Here is a 24,885-nt window from a genome sequence, read left to right as displayed (position 1 = left end):
TATTTTTATTATGTGAGAAAAACAATTTTTAAATAGTACGGAGGGAGTGATATAGCATCAGCCATATATTATTTTATATTTTATATTTGAAGCAATTAATTTATTTAATTAATAAGGGTAATTTTTTTTTAATCTTCAAATTGATTACTAAAATTAAAAGATGGCCTGTAATTTAAGACATCAAAAATAATAAGGCGACATATAAATTTTGGACGAAGGGAGTAGCAAAAACGATTTAGTCTAAAAGCAGTATTTTGAAAACTGAACGATTTGACCACCGGTTTTTCAACTGGTTCAATCGCCGGTTGAACTAATTGAGTAATATTTCCTTAAAAAAAATGCTCAATTCATGACCCAACTACTAGTTAAACTTGTTCAGTCACTAGTTCAATCACATGTCAATTCAGATTGTCCAGTTAAATAGGTTGGACCAGATTTGCGATTCTTATATTAGTTGAGTCGGATAGTTAACGATTCTCATTTCAACCGGTTAACTGACTGGTCCAGTCTTTAATAGCTAGTTTAAAGTTGAATTCTTGTTTCAGTTTGCTTAACCAAATCAAACCAAATCGAACTAATACTAACATATGACCCTTGCGAGGTAGCATAATATCATAATATATATTATTACAAATTTCATAGTAATTTTTAAGAATGTATAGTACAATATTTTTATAAGCTTATAGTTTTTATTCTAATTGTTTACAAATTTTATTACTATCATGATCATAAATAAAAATACATCTTTTTAATAAAATATTTATATTAATAAAACTATATAATTATTTAAATTAAATTTTAATTTATGTTTAAATTAATTTTTAATTAGATAAAAATTGAATGAAAAATATTCAAAAATATTATTGATTAATAGTAATAATTTGTAATTATTGACAATTTTAGAACTAAAATAATTTATATGCATTTAATGAGTCGTTTGAAGTTTGTTATTAGGATTGTGCATGGTCTAGGAGATCTCTGAATCCATACCAAAATCGAAACAAAAGTATCCAAAATCAAAGTTTATATATATGTTGACTATTGACTTTTTTGAACCGAATCAATAACGTAATTGGTATGGCTATAGATCTTAGGCCATGTTTGGTTCGTGGAATAGAATAGTATGGAATAAAATAGTTATTCCATAAGGAATGGAATAATCATTCTTTAATTTTTGAGAAGAGTGTTTATTCCACAAAATCATGGAATAGCAATTCTTTGGAATACCTATTCTATGAACCAAAGCAAAGAATTGTCATTCTATACGGAATAGCTATTCCATTTCGCACCTATTCCATAAACCAAACATGGCCTTAGATAAATTTCCATACTACAATTGTCCCAAATTGTTAGAACCGAATCTCTGAACCGAACCGTACTGAAAAAAAATTGGTAAAAGAAGTCCTCCTGGATGTGCATGATGATCTATAACTCAAGATGCTACCTTTGTTTCATGCCTTTTTTGAAAGCCAATTAATTTATGATTCGTGCAATTTAATTAGGTTTAGCTTTAAATTTATCAGGTATTTCTAAACTCACTTCACTATGTTCTGGTCCTAAAACAAGTAAACATTTGAGCATTTTCTTGAGATTTTTCTTGTGATGCTCCTAAACTTGGAGATGCGCCAGAAATATGACAAAAGAACTGGTGCTTTAATTCGGTTACCATTCATTTAGAAAGTTTAGCAACAGCCCTTTTTCACAACATAATTTTTTTGATTCAACCGAATTCATTGATAGGGTTTTCACCTGCTTGATTTCAAATAAGTTGTAGATAAACATTAATTACTAAAAGTAAATGTAAAAGTAAACAGTACTTAAAAATTAACAGTGATTATAAAAATGACAGTAAGGTTAAAAGAGTAATTATTTTTTAATTAAATAATTAAATTTAAAAAAAATGGGTTTCTATCCGGATAGATTCTATCCGGATAGCATCACCCATAAACAAATACTCAATCACAAACAAACTTCAGCAGTTGATTATGGACCCGAAAATTATGGAAATTATTACACTGACAAAAAACTTGGCCACTAGAAAACTTGGTCACTGGAAAATTATGGAAATTATTATTGAAGTTATAAGTTTTTGATACATTTATTATGTTATTGTTGGAGAAAATTGTCTAAAACACTAACCGTTTGGATTGATGGATTCTAAACAATCCATGAATTTATATAAAATTTATCGTTTTTCTAGAAAAAAATTAATAGAATCCATGAATTTATAAAATTCCTCATTTTCTACAAATCATCATTTTTTAGTGTTTTGATTTCCCACCTATTAGGTGGGAAAGTTCAAATCCACCATTTTTTATAAATATTGATAGATTATTGTACTATTTATTTTTTTCTAAAAATAATGTTAAAAATCCATTGATTTTATTTTCAATCCAAATGATGGAATTTTAAAATCTATAGATTTAAATTTTATTGATTTGGAATCCATCGATTTTGTTAAAATCCATGGATTTTAAAAACCCTCAATCCAAACGGTAAAAATCCGCTAAACTCTGTGAAGATGGCTAGGGCTGCAAAACTTAAGATCGTACAAAGGTAAACAATCCGACCGTCATCTCCGACTCCCAACAAACCTTAAAGTCCTAAACCTATCGCTTCTTAATCAGTTCACACCCATTACTTACACACTGCTTCTTCTCTTTTACCCTACAAATGATGATCTAGATCGCCATGAAAAACTTCAGAAGCTAAAGAAATCTTAAATTCTACGAAAGGTAGTATTAACTTGCCTGACATTCTTAAATTCTACAAATCACATGTCTATTTATAGTGATTAAAACCTTGTCAGCAAAAAATAAAAATACTAATAAAATTACATTTCCTCCAAGGAATAGGAATAGGAATCATAGTATAGTTATACTTTGCATTCTGATACAAACGACCAATATAAAAGGCTACTTAGCTTCTTTGCCATCCATTGCTTTTGGATGAGCTAATATAAATATCATTTATTAAAAAAAGTAGATAAAAAGATGACATTGATCTTACGTATTTCGCCATGAAATGGACAAAATAATTACTTTGACAAAATATTATGGTAATTTTTCACCAAGATTTAAATAAATCTATGCTTGGTATTGTATTTTAGCTGTGCCGTTGAGTTGATTTTGACTTGATCTTAAAACTCTGAATTTTGTCTTGATGATGTTAAGGCAATCTCTCTTAAAAAGAAATGCAGAGTTCTTGAGTATGAAACAATCAATTCACTATTCTAAACTTTGAACTATATTTTGTCTCTATCCTCCATATTACATTTAAATAAAAAATATTGCACCAAAGTTCTCATAGTAGTCATTATAAGATAGATTAACGAAATGGTATGTTTCTTTAATTCAAAAGAATGCAACTTTGTCTTTATTTCAGAATCTCACCTCTCTTTATAAAACCCTAATTCCTTTAAGTATTCTCCACAGCAAAACCATCATAAAACAGAGTTTTACAGTACAAACATAAACAAAAAAGAAATGAAAAACCATATCATCTCCAATGTTCTTCTCATTTGCATTTTTCTCATTCTTATTTTCAATTTTGCGGAGTCGCAATCCTGCAGCCCTAGCGGCAAAATACGAGGCATAAAGCCGCCTCCGGGACAATGCAATCAAGAACACGATTCAGATTGCTGTGTGCAAGGCAAAATGTACACTACATTCAAGTGTTCACCTCCGGTGACTGGAAATACTAAAGCGACAATGACAATAAACAGTTTCGCAAAGGGTGGTGACGGCGGGGGGCCGTCAGAATGTGATAACCAGTATCATGCAGATGATGAGCTGGTGGTTGCACTCTCTACAGGATGGTTTAATAACAAGAGTAGGTGCTTGAAATATGTTAATATCCATGGAAATGGGAGAAGTGTGAGGGCTAAAGTAGTTGATGAATGTGATTCTACTATGGGATGTGATTCCGATCATGATTATCAACCGCCTTGTCCGAACAACATTGTTGATGCCTCGAAAGCTGTCTGGAGCGGCTTAGGAATTTCCGATCCTGATGATGTCGGATCCTTGGATATATCTTGGTCGGATGCTTGAGTTCCTTATATATATATATATATACAATTTACAATCGTATGTGTAATATATAAAAAATATATTTCTCTATTTGAAACTTTTTATATAAAATTTAGTGTGTTTGTACTTAAATTAACTTCTGAATCTTTTTCTATTTTGTTTCATATGATATAAATTTTTCTTTGGATGAATTTTGTGTATATTACAAGAAAAAATATTCTGACCTTATTCTGACTATCATCTATTCTTCCCATGGAAGAACAGGTCACAAGATCAGATCTTCCAGAAGACCGCTGGAAAAAAATTCTGGAGATCGGTTTGAGGTGGTGGGCGGAAAATCCATCTTGGGTTTCTTCACTGGTCCGTTTGTCTTCTCAGATAAAAAAAAATTATTAATTAAATTTAGAATGGGACAAAAATTGGCGGTGATTTAGAAATATTATAATTTTACGATTTTTTATTTATTTAATACATAATTAAAATCAATTATATATCTATCATTTTATTAAATGAAATAAATTAATATTTATTAAAAAAAATTAATTTTTTAAAATATGTATGAGTTTTAAAGAATAATTATTGATTTGATTTAGTTGGAGTTGGTTTTGTGTGGTTTACTATTTGGTTTGATTAGGTTTGGGTTAGTGGATTGGGATGTTGTCATGTCAGCTAATTTTTGCTGAGTTGGTAGTGACATGGATGACATGTAAGTAAAAAATTCGGTTCGATTCAAAAATGGCTGGAAAAATAAGCAGAATGTATAAAATTTGGCTAAATCTGACGATTTTTAAAGGTTGAGATATAACTGATATAAGACGTATAGGTTAGGCATCTTTTGATTATTAGACCTTCATTTTATAATATGAATAAAAAAATATAATGTTGTTTTAATTTAAAAGATGACTTGTTTTCGCGATTTGAATAACCTTCAACCGGTTAGAGTCGATTTAGACTTCGATATTCATTTTACTAGGTTACGGCATTGTTTATTAGCACTTATCATCGATTCTCAAAAAAAACGTTAGCACTTATCTGTTGAATATAAACCAGCGATTCGAATTTTAAAAAGATAGAAGTTCGTAATTTAAATCGCAAAAATTTAAAAATCGATGCAGTAGTTACAAAATATGAAAATACTCTCTAATTCATAATTGAAAAATGTTATTTAACCCACCTATTTTGATACATCTTGTTGTACCGCCTTACATGGCATGTTTTTATTTTCATAATTTCTGAAAATATATACTCCAATTTCTCTCTTTAAATTTATCAACTCGTTTGTCAACACGTCAGGTGGTACAATAAGATAGGTTAAAATAGATGGATTAGATAGCATGACTCTTCATAATTTATTGCATTTACAACTACTATTTTTTTCACCATCAATTATAACTACATTAGGTATTAGTCAACGCAAAAAAGTTAATTTTCGAATCCAAAATCATAGTAGGTAGGAGAAATTTTCAGGCAAGAGAAATCCACATCATCCGTAAATTAAATCAATCACATTATAACAACTCATTAAAATGATAATAAAATTGTAATATATGATCATTTAAATCTGAACAATTACATATTTATTACAATTTTATCAATCATTTTAATAAAATGTTATAATATGATTGACATAATTTACGGATGACGGAATAAACTCGGTCTACTTAAGAATTTCTAAGTAGGTTAAGGCAATATTTTATTTCTTAATTTCTCAGTAGGTTGTTGGGCAGTATTTTATTTCAATCCAAAATTAATTAAGAGCATTCTAGTCTCAATAAACTATAGTTATAGTAACATCCATGGTTCCACCATCCTTTTATGATAACATTTATGTCTCTATCGTGCAATACTTATTTGTATTTTCGCTTGGATTATTTCAGATCGAGATAACCTGACCAACAAAGAAACAAATATTATAGCATCTTAATGCAAAGATTACAAAAAATAAATAATCAATCACAAACAAATTTCAGCAGTTGATTATGGACCCGAAAATTATGGAAATATTTACATTGATAAAAACTTGGCCACTAGAAAACTTGGTCACTAGAAAATTATGGGATGAAATTAAATTTTTTTTGGTAGATTATTATGTCATTGTTGGAGAGAAATGAAGTGTCTAAAACACTAAACTATATGGAGATGGCTATGGCTGCAAAACTTAAGATCATACAAAGAGAAACCATCCGACCGTCTTCTCCGACTCCCGACAACCTTAAAATCCTCAATCTGTCGCTTCTTGATCAGTTTACTCCAATTACTTACACACCGCTTCTTCTCTTTTACCCTCCAAATGATGGCGATTACGTTGATCGCTATGAAAAAGTTCAGAAGCTAAAAAAATCTCTATCCGAGACCTTAACACATTTCTATCCACTTGCCGGAAGAATCAGAGACAATAGCTCCATAGATTGTAATGATCAAGGAGCTGAATTTATCGAAGCTCAAATAGATCGTCTTCTGTCAGAATTTTTAAAAAATCCTGACACAAAGATGTTGAATTGGTTCTTGCCTGCAGCTGTAGAATCTCCCGAAGCAGCCACAGGAAATTTACTACTCGTTCAAGCTACTTTCTTCGATTGCGGTGGATTAGCGGTTGGGATTTGCATTTCGCACAAAATGGCTGATGCAGCCACCTTGTCTATATTCACCAAATGCTGGTCTGCAGTCGCTCATCCCGCCTCGAGCCAGGCCGTAGTGACTCCTCCTGTGTTCATGGGTTCATCAATTTTTCCACCGATAGACATTTCGATTCCACGTACCTCAATTGACCTAATGCAAAAAAATTGCATCACGAAAAGATTCGTTTTCACTGCATCTAAAATCACCACCTTGAGAGCTAAACTCGCAAGCGAAACTGCATTAGACCCGACCCGTGTGGAAGCTGTTTCAGGATTATTATGGAAAAGTGCAATGACCGGGTTAAGATCAAGATTGGGATATTCTAGGCCATCTATTTGGTCTATATCCATCAACATGCGCACGAGGTTCCTGCCACCCTTGCCTGAAAACTACTCAGGTAACCATCAGCAAACCTTATAAATTTAAATTTTTAAATAATTCAATTTTGTTGTATCACTAATTTGGCGCATCTATAAAAAAAATTATGAAGCCGCCACTTACAGACGGGCTCATGCGTCCGTCCTAGTCAGAGTTGGTTTGAGACGAAAATGTTTTTAGAAAATTTCGATTCTAACCACCCAAACCGTCAATTAGAATATTCTCTTACGTATAATTCGCCCTCCTTATTAAATTTCTGACTACGCCACTGACTGCAGGTAACTGTGTGGGGTCCATTGCTCCGAAAATGATGGATGAAGATCGATGCGAGTTAGAATTGAAAGAAACATTCGGCAGAATAAGGAAAGAAATGGACGGATTTAGCGAAAATTACGCGAAGAAGCTTCAAGGGAAAGGAGCATTACAAGCAATTTGTGGGATAGCTAAGGAGTTTGGAGAGTTAGTGATGAGCAATGAAGTAGACTTCTATATATGCACAAGTTGGTGCAGATTTGGGCTGTATGATACTGATTTTGGTTGGGGAAGACCTCAATGGGTTAGTTCTACAAGTATGAGAGTGAGTAATGTTGCTGTTTTAATGGATACAAGAGATGGTGATGGAATCGAAGCATGGTTAACTTTGACTGAGGAAGATATGAAATTTTTTGAGTCTGATCATGAGCTTCTTGAATTTGCTGCTGTGAATCCTAGTATTTAAAGAGACTGAGTTACATTTTGATTGTTAGAAAAAAAAAAATCAAACCGGATTGATCTCTAGTTCCATATCAAACCGGTAAACTAGCAATTACGGTTATTAAAAAATGTTTTTGGTAAATGATGATTTAATTAGCACGTCCACGAAGAGATGAAGGATAAAAGAATCCTAAAAAGGGTTATAGAAAACTAGAAGCTATACAAAAGCATTCTAAACTTCTATACTACCCAAATAATCAAATTTCAAATTTAGAGATTATAGAAATGAACCTCTTGCATTCATGAACTAAAGAAGCAACCTCTACAAATTCATTCTAAAAAAAACTCGTTTATTCCTTTTTTTCATAAATTTTAAAATTAAATATATTTACTAAATTTAGATTAAAAATAAATATATTTATTTAAATTAAATTATTTAGTCTTAAAAAGTTATATATATATATACATATATATATATACTAGCGTTTCGCTACGTGCTACGCACGTGAGCGACATTTATATGACCCGTTATATATATTAAATATAGTTTATAATGAATTATTATAAATTATTAAAATTGTGATTATATGAACTGTGAGCGATATTTATATGACCCGTTATATTTATTAAACTATTAATTATAATACATTATATTCTTAAAATATATTATAAATTAATTTCTATTTAGATTTGAAATGTACAATGTGATGAAATTATAAAATTCTGAGAAGAATATTATCACATATTCAAATATGATACCGCATAATTGATTTATTTTTTCAAAGGCTATAAATAATCAGTTTCAACCTACTTACCTATGCACTAATGACCATAAATGAAATAGAGAAAACTATAAGCAATTACATCATAGATTTATTTAACATCAAAACGCATGAAAAATTCACCAAACAAATGTCTAGTTTCCAGAATAGAGAAAATGGAAATAGATCCAGTTACAACTAATATGCAAAAATGATGAAAATATTAAACTAAACCACGGTGATAAATAATGAATATGAAAGTAGTACCTTATTAAAGGCCCGATCAAGTTAATTTGGACTATAACTTTTTTCCTGTGTGTTATACTATTATTCATATTTATAAGGATTGACCATCAATTGATCATGGTCTTGTAGTTTATGTTAATTAGAAGTTTATTTTAATTAGTATTGCAATAGTAATAAAACTTTTTATTAGTTAATTAGAAGTTTACTTTTATTAAAAGTTCACTTTAGTTAGTATTTTATTGGTAATAAAACTATTTATTCATTACTCAATTAACTATTATTTCAATTTCAATAAAGAATAAAATTAAGTGAAAAAATTAATTTTAATAAGAAAATAAATATATTTTGTCCCTAAGTAAAACAATAATAAATAATTTGCATATTCGGATAATTTATGAATTAAAAAATACAATTAATTACTTTTATTAAAAGTTTTAATATAAATATAATAATTTTATATAGTTTATAAATGATTAAAGTATTTAAAAATAATTTAAATAATTTTATATATTAAAAAAAGGGTATATTATAATGGAGGTAATTTTGTAAAATAATTAAAAATATTGAAACAGCTATCAGCTGTTGGCAAAAAGCTCCAAAATGGAGTTTTTCAAACAGCAGTTGGAGGTTCAAAAAACTCCAAAAAACTCTTAAGAAATTCTCACCAAACACTTTTATGGAGTTTTTTGAAAAGTAAAAGTTAAAAGTTCCACCGAAAAGATGAACTAAACATCCCTTATGTTAAATTACAATATCGATAAGATTCTAAAAAAGCACATTTTGTAGAAGAATGAGAAATATATTCCTATTCAGAATCATTTTTAATCAAGAAGTATGATTCTATTTAAGAAACTCGTTTCTAAATAGACTCACATGTCACACTTTAATTAAATAGTTCATAGTCTTAACTTGTGGATTTTGTTCACCTCTTTTCTTTAATCGAGACTTTAGATTATACACCATCAAATGAAATTTCCTTACTTGCACTCATTCCTGCATGTAATGGAAATCTATTTGAAGTGCTTAGAGCTTGAATGAAAGATTGAAGTTAAAACCACTATGATTCCAAAAATCTGTGCTAATAGGTTGAGTTCATTCGATTCGAATTGAATCGAATAAAATTGAATTTTTTTATATTTTTATAATTAAGTCAAACCGAATTAATCAAGATCTTATAAAAAAATTATCAAACAAAATCAATTGGCCCGGTCAATTTTGTTGTCCATCTCCGTTTTTTCAATTTTCACTAAAATTTAGTTGATTCTTTTTATATTCAAAACTGAATCGAACTTAAAATATCAAAAAACACAAAATACAGTGTCAAACAGAACTGATTGAATTTGTCTAATTTGAACAAAGCATTATTAGGTCCTTTTTCAAGCCAATTATTTTGCCTGATGCCATCACAAATTCTTATCTTACCACCAATTCTCTTATACATTATTGAAAGATAAACAAGTTCTCACACAAAATTCGTTAAGTAGTAACTTACCATCTTTTAAGTATAACATTTTCAGAAGTGTTTTAACAACTAAACCGGACCTGCTGGTTTAACCGTTTATCTAAAACCAGAGATATCAATCCGGTTTGATTCAAAAAACGCTAGGATTGACAGCAGCATATTCAAGAAGCTGATGATCAAACTCAAAAAATGCCATATCTTCTTCGGTCAAAGTCACCCATGCTTCAATTCCATCGCCATCTCTCGTATCCATTAAACGAGCACCATTACTATTTTTAATACTCGTAGAACTAACCCAAACCGGTCTACCCCAACCAAAATCAGCATCATACAGCCCAAATCTGCACCAACTTGTGCATATATAGAAGTCTGCATCATTGCTCATGGCTAACTCTCCAATCTCCTTAGCAAACTCACAAATTGCTTGTGAACCACCTCCTCCTTGAACCTTCTTCATAAAATTTTCACTCAATCCTTCCATTTCTTCCCTTATTCTACCAAATATTTCTTTCAATTCTACTCCGTGCTGATCTTTATCCGTTATTTTTGCAGCGATGCACCCCGTAAAGTTGCCTGCAACGGCGGTTTCAGGATATTTTTATAAAGTGGTTAGAGAATTTTTAATAGTACTTTTTATAATAAAGAACATCTTTTATAAAAGGGTATGCGCAAAACAAATCCCAACGTTTCATTTTTGTAGCGATTTAATCTCAATGTTTAAAACGTTATGAAACAAATTCCAGCCTTTTCCATTTTTGCAATTTGTAGCCAAAACTGTTTTCCTGCAACTTTGTGCATACGTTTTAGACATATTAGATACATGTATTGGTATATTAAATCCCAACGTTTCAGAAAAAAAAAAAACAACCTTTCGTGTTTTTGCATTTATAGCTTAAAAAAGTTAAAAAAACTGTCGGAAAACTGATTGGGGGCTACAAATTGCAAAAATAAAAAAATGTTGGAATTTGTTTCGTAATTTTTAAACGTTGAGATTAAATCGATACAAAAGTGAAACGTTAAGAGTCAAAACCATTTGTGAAATAAAGAATATTTTACATATAAGATATATTTTTTTAATTTTGTTTCAAAAACTCTCTAATTATGACTCTTTATTTTTATTTATCCATAAATATTAAATAACATTAATTTACTTTTTTATTTTTATTTCTTTATGTTGAATAAATGAAAAGTTATCTTATCGAAAATAACTAACTAAATCGTTTTAAAATTTGAAATGATATTAAAGAGATATATGTTAAGGGGTGTTGAAATATGAGTTGTGTAACCCATGAACTATAGATTGGATAGTATTTGTAATATAAAAATAATCATTTTAAATTTTTTTAAAAAAATTTAGCTTATTAACAAAATGAAATTTTCAAAATCTTATACACTCCTAAACTCCCTAAATTTTATAGTGAAACTCGTAAAACCCTTCTTGTCAAAAGTAAAAAAAGTTAACGCCGTTAATTTTGATGGCTGTCATTCACAAAAAATAAAAATAAAAATAAACATGTACACCTCCACATTAGCTGACACCTCACTAAATAACCTAAATACTTGTAACACCCAAAATACCTCCAAAAACTTAAAATTTTATTTAAAAAATTAAAAAATTAACCCAAACCAATTCAATCAACCCCAATCGATTCCTTAACCGTCACCCGCCGCCAATTATTTTATGCCACTCTGTTCTTCAAGAATAGACCTTCTTGATGAACAAATTATCAAGAGCTAATGTGTTTGTTATCTGTTCTTGACGAACAAATGAAGAGTAGATATGTTCGTCAAGAACAAGATCTGTTCTTGACAAACAGATTATTGTTCGTCTTCTCATCTCCGAAGACGACTGGTTCGTCCCTAAATTCTATATATGTTAATCTCTTTAATTTATTTTTTTCCTCCAAAATTTCCTTTCAACTTTTTTAAAAAATATATATAAACTTTAAACTTTTATATTTTTGGTCCCTTGTAAAATTCAATCCTGACTTCGTCCCTAAATTCTATGTTGGTCGCTCATGGTCATACCTGAGTAGTTTTTAGGCAAAGGCGGCTCAAATCTTGTACGCATGTTGATCATCATAGCCCAAATGGATGTCCTAGAATATCCCAACTTTGATCTTGATGCGGTTAATGCAGTTTTCCATAACAGTCCTGACACAGCCTCCACTCGGGTCGGTTCTAACGCAGTTTCGCTTGCGAGTTTAGCTCTCAGGGCGGCGATTTTTGAGACAGTGAAAACGAATCTTCTTGTGCTACAGTTTTTTAGCATATTGTCACTCTGGACAATTGGAATCGAAATGTCCATGGGCGGAAAAATTGATGAACCCATGAACACAGGAAGAGTCACCGTCTTGGTCGAGCCAGTTCGAGCGGTTGTAGACCAGCATTTGGTGAATGTAGTCAAGGTTGCTGCATCAGCCAGTTTGTGCGATATACAAATCCCAACCGCTAATCCGCCGCAACTGAAGAAAGTAGCTTGAACGAGTAATAAATTTCTAGTAGATTCTACAGTGGCAGGCAAGAACCAATTCAGAACCTGTGTGTCAGGATTTTTGAAAAATTCTGACAGAAGACAGTCGATTCAAGCTTCGATAAATTCAGCTCCTTGATCATTACAATCTATGCAGCTATTGTCTCTGAGTCTCCCTGCAAGTGGATAAAAATGTGTTAAGGTATCGGCTAGAGATTTCTTTAGCTTCTCGATTTTTTCATGGCGATCAAGACGATCGCCATCATTTGCCGGGTAAAAGAGAATAATCGGAATGCAATCATTTAAATTGAACTGATCAAGAAGTGAAAGGTTGAGGATTTTAAGGTTGTCAGGAGTTGGAGAAGACGGTCTGATGATTTCTTTTTGTATGATCTCAGCCATCTCCACCAAGTTTAGCAAATCTTAATGTATAGTTGATGATACCTTTTAATACCAAATAAATAGCTTTAGAATTGTGCAGGTTGAATATGGAATATAAAGGTGCTATTTTTGACATTTATCTACAATAAAGAAGTGGCATTTAACACAATGGTGTAGCTAGGAATTAAATTAAGGGGGTAAGAAACTTTTTTAACCAAATGATAAATTGTTCGATCTTTTTAAATTAAAAAAATTTTTTCAACTATTTTACATATTTTTTAAGTCAAATGATTATGAAATAATTTATAAAGAAATTTTGTTTATTTCAAAATTTTAAACTTACGCGCATCAGTTCAATAAGTATTAATTTATTTTTTATTAATACTTATAATACATTATTTTTTTAATATATTTTACTCTTTCTAATAAATGACTCTGTTAGTCAATTTACAATATAATTATTAATTATTATATTAGTATATTAGTATTTACTTTTAAAATTTAAGACAAAACATCCACTATATTGATACGTACAATTTCAGATAAATGGATAAGTAAGAGAGTATATTAAAACATGCACAAAGACAACAAAAGATATTAAAATATAAAAAATAATACTCCATCCATTTTTATTTAGTTGTCGCTTTTATCTTAATTGCTAATATTAAGAAAGTGTCTCTTTTGTTTTAAATTATAAAATACAATTTATTAACTTTACTAATAAAGATCAATTTAGCTTTTAATCCAACTATTGGAAAATTTAGCTTTAAAAATTGAATTATATTTTAATGAAATAATATAATGAAAAGGTTACATATAGAATACAATTATAAAAATCATATAGAAATCCTAAAATGACAACTATTGATAGATAAAAATATATGTCTAAAGAGATTACTAAGGGGTACCATTATACTTCCTCCGTACCAAATTGAAAGGCAATTTAGGACAAATACGAATATTAAAAAAATTATATTATCTAGATAAAATGAGTTAATATATGACAAATACCATAGTTGTACTCATTTAATATAATGGTAACTTTTTTAGATTTTTATTGTCTTTCCAAATATTCCCTATAATTAATGAGGGTATCTTTGATGATTGAACAAAGGGTCAACGCGCTCTCTGAACTTGTGACACGGGGTCATCTAACCCAATTTATACTTTTTGGAGCGATTATCCCAAAATTCTTCATTTTTGGGTCGAATACTCCCATAATTGTATTTTTAATACGCATAAAATACAAATCGGAAGTGAGGAATGTAAAAGGATAATTAAATACTTCCCTAATTGTTGCGATATAATTATTCTAATTTTATTTTTTGAAATAAAAATATAACTTATATCATTATTTGACCAAAAAATGAAGAGTTTTGGGGTTCATTGTTCAAAAAAGTATAAATTGAGTTAGATGACCCTGTGTCACAAGTTCAGGGGGCGCGTTGACCCTTTGTTCTTTGATGATTACTTAGTAAAGTTTATAATTTGGGGAAATGAAATTTAAAATAGTGCCTATCAATTTATGATGGAGAAAGTATTAAATAAATAGGTCGCGCGTAGTATTTTCTAATAAATTAACTCATTTTATTTAAATGAACTCATTTTTTTATATTTATATTTATTCTATATTGTTTTTCAATTTATAATGCAATAAGTATATAAATGCAAAGAAATTTTTAGGTAGATCGTGTCACCACATCATTTGTAGAATAAGTTAATCACATTACAATACCTCATTAAAATAATGGTAAAATTATAAGATCGTCATAAAAATCTGCACATATTTATTGCACGTTTATTATTATAATTTTACCATCATTTTAATAAAGTGTTGTAATCTGATTAATCTTGTCTACAAATGACGTGATAAACTCGAGCTATTCATAAATACAATGTTTTTTTTGTGACTTTCTACAAATTCATCAAGTAGTTACCTTAGTTATAATTCTAGTTAACTCATTATAAATGCAAGGTTCGATTTTTCATGCCTTTCTAAATTTATTGTTATTATTTTGCATTATTTATGACTCTATTTCTACTAGGGATAGGCAAAAAAAAGTCGATTAAATCAATTAATTGAACTAAAATCGGAAAAATAAATAAAAAATATAATTAATCTATCCAAAAATTTAGATTTAGGTGAATTTTAAAATGTTATGGTTAATAGTTTAGGTTTAGAAATTGATATTTAATAATTTGGTTAACTAATTAGTCAGTTTATAAGTAATAATATATATTCTATAAATATATTTTTGGGATTTTTACTTCAAATAACTGAATACCTGATCAATTTTTGTTTAATATGGTCTGCTTTTAAAAAAAATCCTCTTTTTACAACAAGTTAATAAACATTTGTGATAGGTTGTCTTTAATTATTTTTTATTTTTTTTATTATTATATATTAGCACATAACTAATATCTTATTGATTGTATGAATGACGTGGTATAATTATTCTTAGAAACAGCAACTCCAACTCCGTTGCTATATTTTTTGTTATTTTCATGATTCTTCTTCTATCTCCGGTTTTCATTAAGGGAGAACTTATGAGAAGTTGTCTCGTGGCACTACAAGAAATTGTTTAGCTATAATCTCAATCAACTCTTCTAATTTCATTATTATTATTTTTTAAATATTTTATAACTCTTCATCTAAGTTGTATAGATGAATTTCTCAAAAAAAAAAGTAGTATAAATAAAATGTTTAAATATATTATGAATTTCAACAAATTCACCAAGTAGTCTTCTTATCTATAATCCCAATTAAATTACTATAAATATAATATTTTATTTTCATGATTTTCTAGTTTTATTGTTATTATATTTCATTATTTTATGACTATGTAAATGCAGTGCTTTTTCTCGTTGGACTTTCTAATCTACTCCCTCCGTTCTTTTTTAATTGTTCATTTAGCCAATATTACACATACCAAGATAATGCTGCTTTTGTCTTAAATTATAAAAAAAAATACTAATGTAACCCTATCACTTAATAAATGCTTTTTAAATGAAAACATGGAGTCATTTATTAGGGAAGGATAAATTCGAAAGACAATAGCTAAAATCACATTAAAATTCTAAATGGACAATTAATTAGAGACAAATATATTTTATTAAATTAAAAATTAAAAAAGAAAAAGTACTAAAGTTGAGCCATAAAAGAAAATTTATGAGAATTCGCCATTTGACATTGTGAGTTGCATTTAATAAATTCACGAAGCAGTTGCCTTAGCTATAATCCCAATTAACTCACTATAGATGCATGTTTAATTTTTCATTACTTTTTAATTCTATTAATTGTTCTTATATGGAGTACCATTTTCTTTACTGTTCTTCTACTAAATAAGCTATATAAATGCAATGCTTTATTTTGTTGTGACTTTCTACAAATTCACCAGCTACTTTCCTTAGCTATAATTCTAATTAACCACTATTAATGCAACAGTTCATTTTCATAACTTTTTAATTCTATTGGTATGACTTTTTTTTGTTTACAAGATTCATCAGCAGGTTTTATGAACGGGTGTCAATTATGAGACAACATCTTTTTTTTCTGGAAAATACTATTTAACCCATCATTTTATACCACCTTCATTGTCCCTCTTTACGTGGCAGCATTTAATTCGTCCAATTTCCCTCTAAAAGTGTATATCTCAAAAACAACTTTAAATACATCTACTAGTTTATTGCCACGTCAGGTGGGTTAAAAAAGGTGGGTTAAAAAGGAGGGTTATATAGAATTACTCTTTTTTTTTAATGAATGATAATTATATTAGCACTCATAAGAAGCGATAGGCGAAAAAAACAAATGCTAAAACCTCGAAAAGAAGTTTATGCATCGGAATACATCGTTACCACCATATATAAAATGAAGGTTGTGATATCTATAATGAATCACACCCTTATTAATACAAAGAAAAATCAAATCCTTGTTGCTAATCCTCACTCGGATTGTATAGGTCTCTTAAAAAAGGCAAATTGTGTTTTCTAGTTTTAAATGACTACATACATGAATACGGTTCGAACTCATGACTTTACTTACCTGCGTCTTGGGGTAAATTTATGATTTTTCTTCTATCAAATGCAATGCTTTATTACCTTTGACTTTCTACAAATTTATCAAACAGTTGCCCTAGCTATAATCTCAATTAACTCACTTTAAATGCAGTGTTTTATCTTACATAACTTTCTAATTTCATTTTTATTATTTATTTTTGATATATGGTACATGAGATATTGTCAACTAAGACAGAACATTTAAATCTTCAACATCCAAATTAATCTCCACTCGAGCCGGATAGTTTTCTTGCGAGAGGTAAAATTCTAGTCTCAAATTTTAAACAACTGCATATATAAGTACTACATTTTGTTATTCATTTAAATCAAAGCAGCACTTACCAACTCACATACGTCTTGTATGAGGATAATTTTTATTCATATTTTTTTGTTATCCATTTTCACTTTATAGACCTCTCTTAAGATCTGTGAGAATCCTCTCTTAAGAAATTTTGAGATGTTAACTTTCACTCTCACACAAATATATTTTCTAGACAATCTTTCGATGTCCCGGGGTCAACTTCATCTCACTATATATCTCTATTTATGTGGAAATCTCAATGGCAATAAGACTTTTTTAATATTTCAATGGGCCCTATCACTACCACATAAGTTACTTTCAGCAACACTAGCATAACAACACTTTCAATACTATTGCAATAGTATATATAAGGCAACAGAAATGTTACAGTTAAAAACCGTTGCAAAGAAATTAACAAAATTCAGAAATTTACAACATAAGGCAACAGATATGGAAAACTGTTGCATTAGCTTAAGAAACTGCAACAGTTTGACTGAATCTAACAACACTTTTAAAATGTTGTCTTTTATTACCTAAAACCAAATTATATTTTTAACAATATTATAAGTCCTAATAAACAATAAACTACTCAATATTACAATAAAGTTTTTAAAACAGTAAATAACTTAGATTGAAGGCCCCTGGAGCCTTCAATCAAGATAAAATAAATATAATAAATCAAAATACACAAATATTTATACCAATGGACTTATAATATAATTATGTAAATATCAGAGATTGGTACAAATCAAAATACACAAACATTTTATCTCCGTTACGAGACAAATGGATATGTCTTTTTATTTGTTATGTAAATACCAATGGACTTTTTGATAAGAATTTGATAAAAGTAATTGAAGGCCTAAAATACCAGAGATTGGTGCAAAACTAATCACACGGTAATTAGCTTAAATTGAAGGCCTCTGAAGCCCATCACTTTATCAAGTTTGAGAATAAGCTAATTACTGATATGTTTTTCAATTTCATTTTCAGAGCTTTGAAAGTTTCTCTCAAATTTAATTTTCATAATCTCTCTTCTCCATCGATTAAAGGTAATCGCCATCTCTCTTCACCTTGATTATTTTCAATTTCTTTTTCATTTCTCTCATTTCCGTTGCTCTCTTCGCGTTTTTGTATTTATATTAGGGTTTACTGCCATCTCTTCAATTCCTAGGGTTTACTGAAAATTTAAAGGTCTCTTCGATGTCTTCACATGCTAAGTAAGTATAATTTCAATTATATTTTGTATATATGTTGGGATTTATTGTTTGTTCTGTTTGTAAAATGTTAGGTTTTATTTTTGTGTTGATCTTGTTTATATTTTGCATATATGTTAGGGCTGATTATATTTTGTTTATCTTCGTTATCACCTCATTGTGTTTTGTTTCTCACTTGTGTACTTTAAAAAATGTTAATCAGGTGTCGTTTTTTCTTGGAACTGTACCTATGTTTTCTGCTTGGATTTACCCTGAGTTCTTGGAGTATAACAAATATGTTGCTGCTTCTAAGGCGTAAGTTTTACATTATCACATGTTTTTTCATTGTTAATTGAATTATTAGGTTATGCTGCTTATTTTTGTATTGTTTTGATTAATCTGGTAATAGGCATTCTGATATTGGTTTAAGTAAATTGGGAAACAACACCGTTAATTATGGTCATAAGTGTACTTAGTTAATATTTTTGCCCATTGCTTCTGGTAGAGTCCCCACTCGTGTTGTACGAAATCTATTTTCTTTCTTTTTGCAATTCTATTTACTTAAATTGGAATTTTTGCTCTTCAGATGAGCAAATTGCTTTGTTGGGTGCTATTCACTCACTGTTTGAAGGTTTAATGTCTACCTTTGTGTTCCTTTGGACAACTACTTTGAGCTTGAGCTTACATGATGAGGAAATTCCTCATGGTTTTATATTTGCAGCATTTATGATGGCGTCAATGTTGGGAAGCTCCTTTGCACCTCGGTTGATGGCTCAGTCTTCAACTCGGGTGGAAAGCAACAAATGCAGATGATGGTGGTGACACAAGAGGTGAGCTGAAACTAGCCTTTTTGTGCATTTTTAATGTCTATTAACCCTGTTAATTAGCAAAATTATGCTAAATTAGCTACTTTCTATTTCTATCAGTATGGTACTGAAACTGTCTTCTTGGTATCTACACCAATGACCAAATTCCCAGCAGCCATGGCTTCTTTTTAGATTAAAGGTTCATTGTATAGCGATCGTACATGTATATAGACACTGCAGAACTGAAATCTTAATTCTGGTGTTTAATTGCTGAGATTGGGTATCTTTATATGCTACTATGTTCTGTTTATAGTGTGCGTTTGAGTCAACTGTAAATTACTATGCATAAAGACCATATAGTTTCTTTGATATCTTACTGAACTGGTGATCTCAGAAGCATTCTAAACGTTGCTATGTTTGCAAGTCAGGAAAAACGTGCTACCATTTCCTAAAGGTTAGCTGCTTCTTTATCATAAGCACAATTATTAATGTACTTGTTATCCATTGCCACATTAAAAGAGATTTTTGTCATTGTTCACTTTATTCAGGAGAGAGGTGTCTCAGATGCCAATTTCTCCTCCAGCATATACCTTGCTTACTTGATATATGCACCCCTCTATATTGCTGGGTCAATTACAAGCTTCAATGCCTATGCCCCGCAGGTTTGTGGTTTTTATGTGCATTATGTTTTTGTGGCTAAAGTTTGTTCTGCAATAATTTATATTAGAACATAGGATCAAATTTATTTATTTGATTAGATTTGAGATAGGAAACTAAATGAGACTTTCTGGTTAGTCTTCTGGAGTTGAAATTGCGGTTATATCTAGTGTTGACCATTGATTTCCTTAGTTTTACTGCCAAATATGTCAAGTCATTTGTGCTGCATATATGGAAATTTATCAAACTTTTACTTCTTGCAGTTAGAAAGGCCTCAGAAGAATTACAAAGTACAAAATATTACTTGGTATGGGCTACGTTGGATGTTTAGCTATTTTTTGATGGAACTTCTGACCCATCTTTTTCATTTTTGCCCCTCCTAATTTGGTATTTTATTTTTTTATCTTAATTGTGATTTTTTTTGCATATTCTGAATATATTTGTTTATGTGATTTGTAGGATTTCATGAAGATATTTGAGGAAAATGATTTCGCAGCAGAAAAGGCGCTCAATGTTTAGTAGTATAATCGTTATTTTTGATGAATATTTTGGTGAACATTTTCTATTTGTGATGTAATGGAGAATAGAAAATTTTTCGATTTTAAATTTTATGAATATTTTCCGTTTTCTAATGTTGGTGAATGTTTTATGTTGATCTCATTTTAGTGAATGTTTTTTGTTTCTAATTTAGCGAATAATTTTAATTTCCGCTTTTAATTTATGTTCCTCAAATATAAATTGTTGCGTTTTCTATATAAACCGTTGTTCAAAGTGTTGCCTAAAGTACTATTCAAATCGTTGCCTTACTAAAACAACTGTTGCCTAAAGTACTATCCAAATTGTTGTCTTATAAAAATAAATGTTGCCTAAAGTGCTATACAAATCGTTGCCTTATAAAAATAAATGTTGCCTAAAGTACTATATAAATCGTTGCCTTATAAAAATAAATGTTGCCTAAAATGTATTACAAAATTGTTACAATAGATGTTTAAAACCGTTGCCTTTGTTATTAATTGCAGCAATTTTATTTCTGTTACAACTGTATAAAACAACTGTTGCAATAGCTAAAAATACCTATTGCAGCGGCCGCAAATGTAGCCGATTGAAAAGCGTTGCAATAGACCTAAGGCAACAGTTTTTGTACATACAGCAACATTTGTCCGGTGTTGCTGAAAGTGACTTATGTGGTAGTGTATGTTTAGATTTTTTATAAAAATACATATTTTCAATTAAAAATTTACAAAAATACGCTCTCATTTTTTTTACAAAACTACATATTTTGTGGTAGATTATTGTAGATTATTAGTAGATAGCATTTTTTTTAAAAAAAAATATATATATATTTTTGTAACAACAAAAAACTAGAGCGTATTTTTTAAAAAAATTCAAAAAAGAATGTACCGGGTAATTTCATCAACATGTTTTTTGTCACCGAGATCACAAACAACAATGTCATCATCATCAAAATAAAGATAAAAACTGATATAAATCTGAAATATCCTTGTTAATGGAAGAAAAGTTTTCTCTCTACCTAAAAGTTAAAGAAAGTACAACATTTTTTCCTAATATCAATCAAGTTATTTTAGTGGGCTCAAAGTTTGTCCCTCTATCACAGTCATAGTATTTACAATATAGTATTTTTATTATTGTTGTTGTTGTTAGGCCAAATGTACTGATTGGACTCTGATATTTGATTCGGTTTAAAATTTGGACTTCAATAAACTTTTTTTAAGGTGGAAGTCTTTAACGTTATCATATATTCTTCTATTTGGACCCTCCGAATTTAAAATGCCACGTTGTATGTTAGTGATTGTCCACCTCATCCCCCGCCCCTCCATGAAGAATCACCCCTATGATGCTTGACATCCAGATCAATTTGATTTTTACGAGGAAAAGAATCAATTACGGAAGTTTAAATTAACGTTTGACAACAAATAAGGTTAATATATGATTAAGTCTACTAATCAGGTTTGTATATTTGACAACATCGCCTTGTCATATAAGAAAATGATTAAATCTGAACTTCTGCGTCTTTTATCGATTGCAACCAAATTTTCATAGTACTTTTTTTAGGAGTTAGACAATATTTTTAAAATTTGGTTGTACTTAATAAAAAATATAAAAGTTTGGATTTAAAAAATAAAATTCAAAATTTTAAAAACAATTGCAAAAAAAAAATTCAAATTGGACAAAATTAAAAAAATTAAAAAAATTCGTTCATAGTTGATGAAAAAGCAAACATTTCAATTTGGATGCATGGGTTTATAAGTCAAAATGTACATCTTCATTATAATTATTCATTGTTCAGTATTTCATCAAATATGTTTATAGGTTTGTAGTTTACATTGTAAATTCTTCTAAAATTTATCATTATTTATGACACAAATAATGTTTGAAATCCATGGACAGTAGTAATCAAATAAAATTCATATACAATAATCATTTGCCAAATATCTTATGGCCTTATTCTTGTACAATAGGAAACATTAACAAAAATGAAAATGTAATCAAAGTCAATATAATGGATCAATAATTGTATAGCAACACACTTGGATTAACACAAGCAAAATCAAGAAGCTCCTTATCATTCTCAAAAACATTCATTTCCTCTTCTTCCAAAGTCACATAAGCCTCAATCCCATCTCCTCCTTTTGTATCCATCAAAATCATAACATTCTTCACACCACAACTAGCAGGACTCACCCATCCTGCTTTTCCCCATCCGAAATCCGCATCGTAAAGCGGAAACCGGCAAAAGCTACTACACAAGTACACATCCTGAACTTTTCCGTGGCCGGATCTAAATCCTGTCGAAGCTTCCAAAACAAACGAGGAGAGATCTTTTGCGCTCAATTTCTCGCCGCACGAATTCCAATATTCGTTCTTTGCTTTCTTGATCTCACTCGCCAACTGAGCTAACCCTGTTAAGGATTCCCCTTCCGTTGATACCGGAAATGTTCCGCTGAAATTTCCTGACGAGCATTCTGACAAAGGCGGAGATACGCGCTTACGGAGATTCGCTGCATTATGCATAACAGTTGCTTTCAAGAATCCTGATTTCGACATTGCTGCAGATATTGCTGATTTATATAGAACCGCAGTCACTACTTCGACTCGCGTAGGATCTGCAACTTCTTCCTTCGCAACAATCGCCTTCAGGTTGTCTATCTTCGGTCCGTCAAAAACAAATCTTCTCGAAACACATTTTACCTTCTCAGGTTGATAAGTTTCCAAAACAGGTAAATCGACAGGCGGATACAAAAACCCTAAATTGAACTCAGGACACAATTTCTGCCCCGAGTTACGCGCCATTGCCGCCCAATCGTTGATAAAATAACACATACCAGCGATATCCAAGATCTTGTGAGATATACAGATAGCCAACGCCAATCCGCCGCAATCAAAGAAAGTAGCCTGAACAATCAACAAACTACTCAAAATTGGATCTTTAAACTGCAAATCATCAGGAAACAACAGTTTCAGAATTTCATCATCAGGATGCCTCAGAAACTCATCAGATAAATCACTTTTCATTCTAGCTTCAAGAAACACAACCCCTTCGTCGTTACGGTCTATTGTGAAATCGTCTTTGATTCTTCCTGCTAGTGGATGATAAACAGATAAAGTTGCAGACAGAGATTCTTTAAGAACAGTAGACTTACTGACGATAATTTCATCGTCACCGCTCGTATTCCAACGTTCGGGGTAGAAGAAGATCAATGGAACATAAATGTGAGAGCTAATCTGATCAAAGAAACAAAGTTTATGAACATTTGGATGATTTGGCGACGAACAAGATGGTTTAATGATCTCACTGGATAGTATTTCAGGTTTCATGATTGAAATAAATTAATTGGTATATGATTAATACAGAAGAATTGATCTTTATAGTGATATTAGTTGAAAAAGGAATCTTAATTCTGAGAATTGGAATCATTTTCATCGAACAAAAGACACAACTAAGGACGAAGAAATAAACAAATCGGCTACAGATGTTTGATCTTTGTTTTTAATTTTCTGACATTATTGGTTTTTACTAAAAAATGATAAATAAATAAAAAAAAAGTCAGACAATATGTCCACATCTTTATTTATTTATTTGATGTTAATTTTAAATTTGTAATCCATGTTCACTTGCATAAAGTATGTCAATTTGCAGCATCTCATCATATATAAAACACTTTAAACAATGTTATCAAGTAAGTGGAGCAAGTAAATCAACTCAGTTAAAATAAATTACTTCTGCATACTCCCATGGGCATAATAATGTTATTGGTATGGAAAAGAAAAAATAAGTAACGTTTTATTTTTTTGAAATAAAAAACATCTTTATTTTGTAATAATGCCAAAAGCTTATACCATCTTAGAACAAAAAATATCCACAAAGTAATACTTCTTCCCTTCCAAAATAATAATGTTATATTTAAGGCTTGTTTGTATTTATATTATATACTCTCCATATATCTATCGAAAAGCTAATCACTCAAAAAAAATATTATTTTCCCTATATATTATTGACTAATTAAAATAATTAAATTTAAAATTATTAATTTAGTTAAAAAAAAAGTAAAACTTAGCTAAATATTGTGAAGAAAAAAAATTAAACAAAAGAAAATTTGACCCTCAACTTACCCAACCAAAGCCTTAATTAATGACTCTTTTAAAATGCAACACTCTTAAATTTAAAAAAAAAATTGATGACTCTTTATAATTTAAATTTAAAATAAAAAGTGCAAAATCCTTTGTGGAAAGTCGAACTTTACTCTCAATTTCATATCTCATCAATAAATCTTAATTTTTAAAATAATTTAAATTGCTTCTCTTA

The 24,885-nt window shown here is 29.9% G+C and overlaps 4 protein-coding genes and 1 pseudogene across 6 annotated transcripts; 3 read left to right on the top strand and 2 right to left on the bottom strand.

The window, feature by feature from the left end:
* The first annotated feature begins 3,485 nt into the window (after positions 1-3,485).
* LOC130015745 (kiwellin-1-like) lies at positions 3,486-4,052 on the top strand. The gene has a single exon (XM_056106501.1). The coding sequence runs from the start codon at positions 3,486-3,488 to the stop codon at positions 4,050-4,052; it is 567 nt and encodes a 188-aa protein (XP_055962476.1).
* Positions 4,053-6,104: 2,052 nt separating this feature from the next.
* On the top strand, positions 6,105-7,880 carry LOC130014464 (stemmadenine O-acetyltransferase-like). The gene is made up of 2 exons (XM_050350914.2): positions 6,105-7,047; positions 7,307-7,880. The coding sequence occupies exons 1-2, from the start codon at positions 6,120-6,122 to the stop codon at positions 7,744-7,746; spliced, it is 1,368 nt and encodes a 455-aa protein (XP_050206871.1). The 5' UTR covers positions 6,105-6,119; the 3' UTR covers positions 7,747-7,880.
* Positions 7,881-10,024: 2,144 nt separating this feature from the next.
* On the bottom strand, positions 10,025-13,157 carry LOC126657787 (stemmadenine O-acetyltransferase-like; annotated as a pseudogene).
* A 4,963-nt stretch (positions 13,158-18,120) lies between these two features.
* Positions 18,121-20,692, top strand: LOC126655443 (uncharacterized). Of its 3 annotated transcripts, XM_050349636.2 has the most exons (8): positions 18,441-18,453; positions 18,548-18,621; positions 18,821-18,912; positions 19,319-19,427; positions 19,798-19,857; positions 19,952-20,065; positions 20,324-20,367; positions 20,520-20,692. In XM_050349636.2, exons 3-8 carry the CDS (start codon positions 18,848-18,850, stop codon positions 20,527-20,529), a joined length of 402 nt encoding a protein of 133 aa, XP_050205593.1. In that variant the 5' UTR covers positions 18,441-18,453; positions 18,548-18,621; positions 18,821-18,847; the 3' UTR covers positions 20,530-20,692. The 3 variants fall into 3 exon arrangements, 2 of the variants coding, with proteins under 2 accessions (XP_055959682.1, XP_050205593.1); XM_056103707.1 differs by lacking the exon at positions 18,821-18,912 and having other exon boundaries at positions 18,152-18,453; XR_008789503.1 differs by lacking the exons at positions 20,324-20,367; positions 20,520-20,692 and having other exon boundaries at positions 18,121-18,453; positions 19,184-19,857; positions 19,952-19,991.
* Positions 20,693-22,546: 1,854 nt separating this feature from the next.
* LOC126655440 (stemmadenine O-acetyltransferase-like) lies at positions 22,547-24,393 on the bottom strand. Its single transcript, XM_050349633.2, has one exon. The coding sequence runs from the start codon at positions 23,895-23,897 to the stop codon at positions 22,587-22,589; it is 1,311 nt and encodes a 436-aa protein (XP_050205590.1). The 5' UTR covers positions 23,898-24,393; the 3' UTR covers positions 22,547-22,586.
* Positions 24,394-24,885: the final 492 nt, after the last annotated feature.

This window comes from Mercurialis annua, linkage group LG7, assembly GCF_937616625.2.
Source record: "Mercurialis annua linkage group LG7, ddMerAnnu1.2, whole genome shotgun sequence".
Classification (NCBI taxonomy): domain Eukaryota; kingdom Viridiplantae; phylum Streptophyta; class Magnoliopsida; order Malpighiales; family Euphorbiaceae; genus Mercurialis; species Mercurialis annua.
Note: the sequence above shows the minus strand (reverse complement) of the source record. Positions and strands in the feature narration are given on the sequence as shown.